General features: G+C 33.3%; 1 protein-coding gene across 1 annotated transcript; it reads left to right on the top strand.

The window, feature by feature from the left end:
* Window positions 1-3,999: 3,999 nt before the first annotated feature.
* On the top strand, window positions 4,000-6,277 carry LOC123205580 (ABC transporter G family member 5-like). Its single transcript, XM_044622566.1, has one exon. The coding sequence runs from the start codon at window positions 4,196-4,198 to the stop codon at window positions 6,119-6,121; it is 1,926 nt and encodes a 641-aa protein (XP_044478501.1). The 5' UTR covers window positions 4,000-4,195; the 3' UTR covers window positions 6,122-6,277.
* Window positions 6,278-6,487: the final 210 nt, after the last annotated feature.

Below are 6,487 nucleotides of genomic sequence, written 5' to 3' on the forward strand. Positions count from 1 at the left end.
TTAACTATGAAACTCTCATTAGTGCGTTTTGGAGGTTTATCAACTCATAGAACTATATCAATATTAGCAATGTATAGTTTAAATTCAATATCAAACCTCAATCTCTTTAAATTATTACTAGTTAGAAGCTCAATAGTGGTATTATTGTTGTTCACTGTAATAGAAACCGAATTCATAAGTAAATAATGCAACTAATTAGTAATATAGAAAATTAACCAATTAGAGTAGTCGTAAAATCTTATAAACTATTTTAAATTGAGATCATTATTGCATCACTATTAACTCTCTTTTGGGTAAAGAAAATGACATACTATTAGAATCCCAAAGCATAAGGTTATAATGCCATATGAGGATTTTGTGAACAAATGAGTTTCAAAAGAAATTTCCTTTTTGACGAGATAAACTTTTACGACCAATGCTCATCATCTCTCTAAAAGAAAACACGTCAATTGAATAAATACAACCACCTTAGGGTATATTGGATCAATTCATGACCATGAATAATCATCACTAGATGGAATATTTCATGAGTCTTGATGAATGTACTATTTTGACAGTTAAACATTTTGACAACCAACTAATTTATTCTTATGATACTGAGCAAAATTCTGCCAGCAAAGATTGTTAGAAAGATTTCATGAGATGTCAACCTTTATTATCTCTGACAATCTTTTAAAGTAAAGTTGCATCAAATATAGTGAACAAACAACCATTTATTGAACTTTAATACTCTAATTCAAGCAATTTTATAGCAGAATAAAGTTGTATATGTGTTAAAAATGAAACATAACACAATAAAACAAGTATGTACACTTCTAGAAAACAAATAGACACTCTCATGCATTGGAAAACCGCCATCATGCGTCAAGAATTGTCGTCACAGGCTGATGATGCATCTCCATGCACCATCTACACTGTTCACGTGCCATCCACGCATTGGTGCAGTTCAAGTTAACTCGATTTTCTGCTCAAAGAACCTATTGATTAAACTTGGGTTGGCTCGTTGACTAGTCACCGTTGACTAATTGGGTTGGGTAATTGGGTTTTTCCAATCCTAACTCATAGTCAACACCATCAACTCCTAACTTAGACATTTCGATCATTAATCGGTCCGTCAACCTCGGGGGAAATGATGCCCACATGCTGGTGACAATGAGCAAATCGGTTGAAATTAAGGCAGAACCTGTGACATTTACATGATGGTTCCAACCCCAATTTCAATTGATTTTTGAACGATTTTGGGTTCAAAAATGTGTTTAAAAACATGTACAATTTATAAGAAACGCAAGAACATGATTTACATGCCTAATTACCAATTAATTTAGCGAAATTCTCTAAACTCTGATTCAGGAATTAAGCCAGAATTAATCAAATTTCATGAAATATTACAAATTTATTGTCTAAATATGTTATAACCCTGATACCAAATGATAGAAAAATCACTATTATACAATTCAATTGTAGAATTATAAATCTTGATTTTTCTACCCAATTTCAATTCAAACACAACAAACTATAAGACATTGTAATTTGTAGATTATGGATATAGATAAATCTATTTGTGTCATTTTGTTATCGAAAATTGATGAAAAAGGCTTGATTATCAGTCCTCGAGCAAATCTTTCGTTCTAGTTACAAGAATGCGATATGTAGAAGGAATGCCTAAATGTTTTTCAGCATAAATGGGAGAAGAGGACTTGACCCTTTCTTATATTTTAAATTAAAAGGTTAATTGAGCTCTTTCATTAAAAGCCAATAACCCATATCACACACACTTATAACTCAAATTTAATAATCATAATATGAAGTGTATTGATCCGATTTTAAATGATTACATTAGATCTACAAAATAAATTATATTTGAATTATATATTCATTTGATTTTATTAAACAATAAAAAAATTTAGTCAATGTTAACCCATAATATTCTAACAGTAAACTCCTAAAATAATTAAACTTAAAAACAATACACTAATTTTTTCACTTATTTTTTGGGTTAAATCATTTTCTGAGACAAGGGTAATTGATAGAGATGTGATGTGAAATATTCAATAATTGAAGGATTGGGTTCACGGGTTTATCTGTATTAAGGGCGTGAGGTCAAGCAAACTTGATGAAAGTGGAAGAGCTGACGCTCACAGAGGACAATAAAACTTCACGGGTGCTACATTAATTGTCTCACTAAATAACTAACATGTCCAAACAAAATTAACTCACCTAATTCCAGAAACAAGATTCATCTACACGGCAAACTCATTGAAAGAGAGTAAAATATGGTCCACCAATCTAAAAAAAGATCCTCTATTTTGCTCTCAACCACACAAAAGATTCAACCCCTTTGTCATTATTTTCATTTTCCCTTCCACCCGATTTTTCATCAATAATATTTATTAAAAGTAACTATTTACAAAAGTTATTAGGTTTTTATGTCTGCAAGTTTTTAACAGGTGGATTAAAAAATATAAGTAATTGATCGATATCCTAAAATTTTTCATGTGTAAATCAAAGCAGGTTAGTATTAGTTGATTTCCTAAAATATATATTTCGTGATTAGAATCGATGATTTTGATTTTACCATTGATGAATTTACTAGTGATCCCTCTTAATTTTGTTAACTTTTTCCATGAATCACTTTTTGTATTTTAGGTTTAACCCTATTCATATGAATAAAAACTTGTACTTACCAATACTTATTTGTTTTATGCTAAGTTTTAACTTTTTCTATATTGGACTTGCCTAGTTTTTCTACATTCATAAAGAGAAGGATTAATATTTATGTAAACCAAGTAAAATGAGTCACATTCTCAGTTGATGAGACTTTAAAACTTATAAGGATCAAGGTTACCATATATACTAGAATGATAATATTTACTATATATATATATATATATATATATATATATATATATATATATATTTCAACAAAATGTTCATACCAATTATTAGGTCAAGTATTGATTATTATATTTGGATCAGGAGGTCACAATCAGTTTGAGGTGCTGTAGTTGTTTATGGAAATTAGATTATTATTTTGGTGGCATGAATTTGTAGAAAGAGACGGGCACAAGAGATAGGTAGGGTTTGAAAAAAGTGAAAGGAGGATAATGGGATAAAATTACAAAGATTTGGTTAGTTTGAAAAGTTGGGGCTTAAATTGATTACAGCCACAAATAAAAGGGCATTAGGGTCCACTTGCTTCTCTTTGGGACAATTCTACCCACAAATCCAAATCAGGAGGTTTACTGGAATTAATTATAAATAATAAGAGCCTAGGTTCTTCAACTATATTAATTTTTTTAATGTATTTAGTTTTATTTATTTGGTCTATTTCTAAGTGTATTGAATCAGATATAATCTCAGTTATTAAGAGGCAAAAATGTCAATAACATTTGTAATTTAAAAGAGATACCCTGCATGTTTTTATCTTTGCACAACCTTTTCTCTAAATATTCTTTGATTGCGATGTACAGTTGTATATTGGTATATGTATATCCTAAATAACTTATTTAAAAAATGCTGTAAATAATCTTTTGTCTTACACTGTTTGTTTAGAAGATTTGTAAAAACATTTTCTTATATAAATTGGTTGATTTGTTTTGACACCGAGTAACTACTAAGGATTCAATAATTATTTTCTCATAGTTTTGCGATTCTTTTCCATTGAAAAATCATATTGACATATTTGTGTGTTTTCTTTCTAATTAGTTCATAAGACTAAGAAGACATAAATCTTCATTTAGGTATAGAACATTTGCATCAAATTGAAAATTAAATCCTATAGGTAAGACTGGAATCAGGATATTATCGTCAATTAGTGTTGGCATCTTCCAAAAACTTATTAAATCCAGCGAGCCATGTCAGCTTTACAACAAGAATGTCCACGTGAAAGTATGCACATATCCATGGCAGAAATTAATATATATATATATATATATATATATATATATATATATTGAATGAAATAGCAAGAACAATAGCACGTGAACAAACCAAGTAGCATTAACCAGGACTTACATGTCAATACCACACCACACACACATTCAATATTATTAAATAAAAACCACTGGCCACTACACCACAGTCAATTTCCATTTTCTTATTCTAATTTCACCACTGCAAGCATACAAACACTGGAAATAATCTCTAGTCTAGCTTTACAAACTTGAACACACAAAAAGAGAGCAACATTTCTTCAATGAAGAAACAAGGGTGTGAGATTCAAGCCTTCGGACTCAATTACAACATCTACACACAAAAGGGAGAAAACCCTTTAAAATTATTTACCAAAAACAAGCTAAATGACTGTGATCATGGACCTGAAACTTCTCCATCCAAGCTTGAAGCTGCTGCAACAAGTCCTGGAGCCAGGCAGGTTCTCAAGAACATAAACTGCAAGGCTAAACCGTGGGAACTCCTTGCGATTGTTGGTCCAAGTGGGGCTGGAAAGTCTTCTTTGCTTGAGATTCTTGCAGGGAAACTCACTCCTCAAAGTGGTTCCATTTTTGTGAATGATAGTCCCATTGATAAGGCTCGGTTCAAAAAGATTTCTGGGTATGTTACTCAAAAGGATACACTATTTCCTCTCCTTACGGTTGAAGAAACGCTCATGTTTAGTGCCAAGCTGAGGTTGAGGCTTCCACAAGCTGAGCTGATGGCTAGAGTAAAGTCTCTCATTCAGGAGCTTGGCCTCGGGCCTGTGGCCGCTGCCAGAGTTGGTGATGACAGGGTTCGGGGGATTTCTGGAGGTGAAAGGCGAAGGGTTTCAATTGGTGTTGATGTGATTCATGACCCCAAAGTGTTGATTCTTGATGAGCCAACTTCCGGTCTTGACAGCACCAGTGCACTGCAGATTATAGACATGCTTAAGGTGATGGCAGAAACTAGAGGAAGAACCATAATTTTGAGTATACATCAACCTGGTTTTCGCATTGTAAAGATGTTTAATTCGATACTTATGCTGGCTAATGGCTTGGTTTTGTATCACGGCACGGTGGATCAGCTCGGTGTTAGTTTGAGAACAATGGGGTTGCCGCTTCCTCTTCATGTCAATGTTGTTGAATATGCAATAGAATCAATTGAATTGATTCAGGAACAGAGAAAAACGCAGCCAGAAATGCAGCCACAAATGGTGTTAACACCGCAGCAAAAGAAAGGAGAAGAGGGAGAGAGTAGAAGTGGAAAGTTTACTCTGCAACAACTTTTTCAGCAATCAAAAGTTGCCGATGAGGAAACTATCAATGTTGGAATTGATTTTCCTAAAGATTTCGCAAATTCAAGATTGCAAGAGACTATAATTCTCACTCACAGATTCTCGAAAAACATATTTCGAACCAGAGAGTTATTCGCCTGCCGAACAATTCAAATGCTGATTTCTGGGTTTGTTTTGGGATCAATATTTCACAACGTCAAAGACGATTTACGTGGAGCCGAAGAAAAGGTTGGTCTCTTTGCATTCATATTGACATTTTTGTTATCTTCCACAACCGAGGCTCTACCAGTGTTTCTACAAGAGAGGGATATTTTGATGAAGGAGACATCCTGTGGAAGCTACAGAGTGTCATCATATGCCATAGCCAATGGACTAGTTTACTTGCCATTTCTACTCATCCTGGCTATATTATTCTCCATTCCTCTATACTGGCTTGTGGGATTAAATCCTAATTTCATGGCTTTTATGCACTTCTTACTGCTAATCTGGTTGATTCTGTACACAGCAAATTCAGTTGTAGTGTGTTGCAGTGCTCTAGTCCCTAATTTCATAATAGGAAACTCAGTAATTTCCGGCGTTATGGGATCTTTCTTTCTGTTCTCCGGTTACTTCATATCAAACAATGGAATCCCAAGTTACTGGATTTTCATGCATTATATATCACTGTTTAAGTATCCGTTTGAAGAGTTTCTGATAAATGAGTTCTCTACTTCAAGCAAGTGCTTGCAGTATATTTTCGGGAGATGTATGGTGACTGGGGAAGATGTGCTGAGAGAAGCAGGATATGAAGAAGAGAGTAGGTGGAGAAATTTGGTGATAATGGTATGTTTCATTTTGGTTTACAGGTTCATTTCGTATGTAATTCTCAGGTTCAGATGCTCTCAGAGAAGTCTAAAGGAAGCTATAGTTTAAAGAACTGATGAAACTCCTCTCTCTGTCACGAGTGTTGGGATTTTTCACATGTTTTTGGAATTTACTTGAGACAGCTTCGAAAGGAGCACATATATTATCTACCAAACATTGTATTATTAATGTTAAATAAAAGAAAGAAAACAGAGTCTACAAATATATATGCTATAATTGCTCTCCAATGTCTCTCCCTTTCGTCAAATTACCGTGGTAATATTTGTTCTTCAATCATTATACTGTAGGCATAGATATTCTACCATATTTCATAGCAGCAATGGTAAGGTAAGGAATAGGCTAACATATATCAAAGAAAATCACACTTGCAAATGGATATTTCTCTAAAACTAAAACTATGCAGAACTTGAAGCA

The sequence above is a fragment of the Mangifera indica genome, unplaced genomic scaffold, assembly GCF_011075055.1.
Source record: "Mangifera indica cultivar Alphonso unplaced genomic scaffold, CATAS_Mindica_2.1 Un_0009, whole genome shotgun sequence".
Classification (NCBI taxonomy): Eukaryota; Viridiplantae; Streptophyta; class Magnoliopsida; order Sapindales; family Anacardiaceae; genus Mangifera; species Mangifera indica.

Coding starts and splice junctions, on each gene's coding strand:
- LOC123205580 (XM_044622566.1), top strand. CDS start 4,196: ATGAAGAAACAAGGGTGTGAGATTCAAGCCTTCGGACTCAATTACAAC.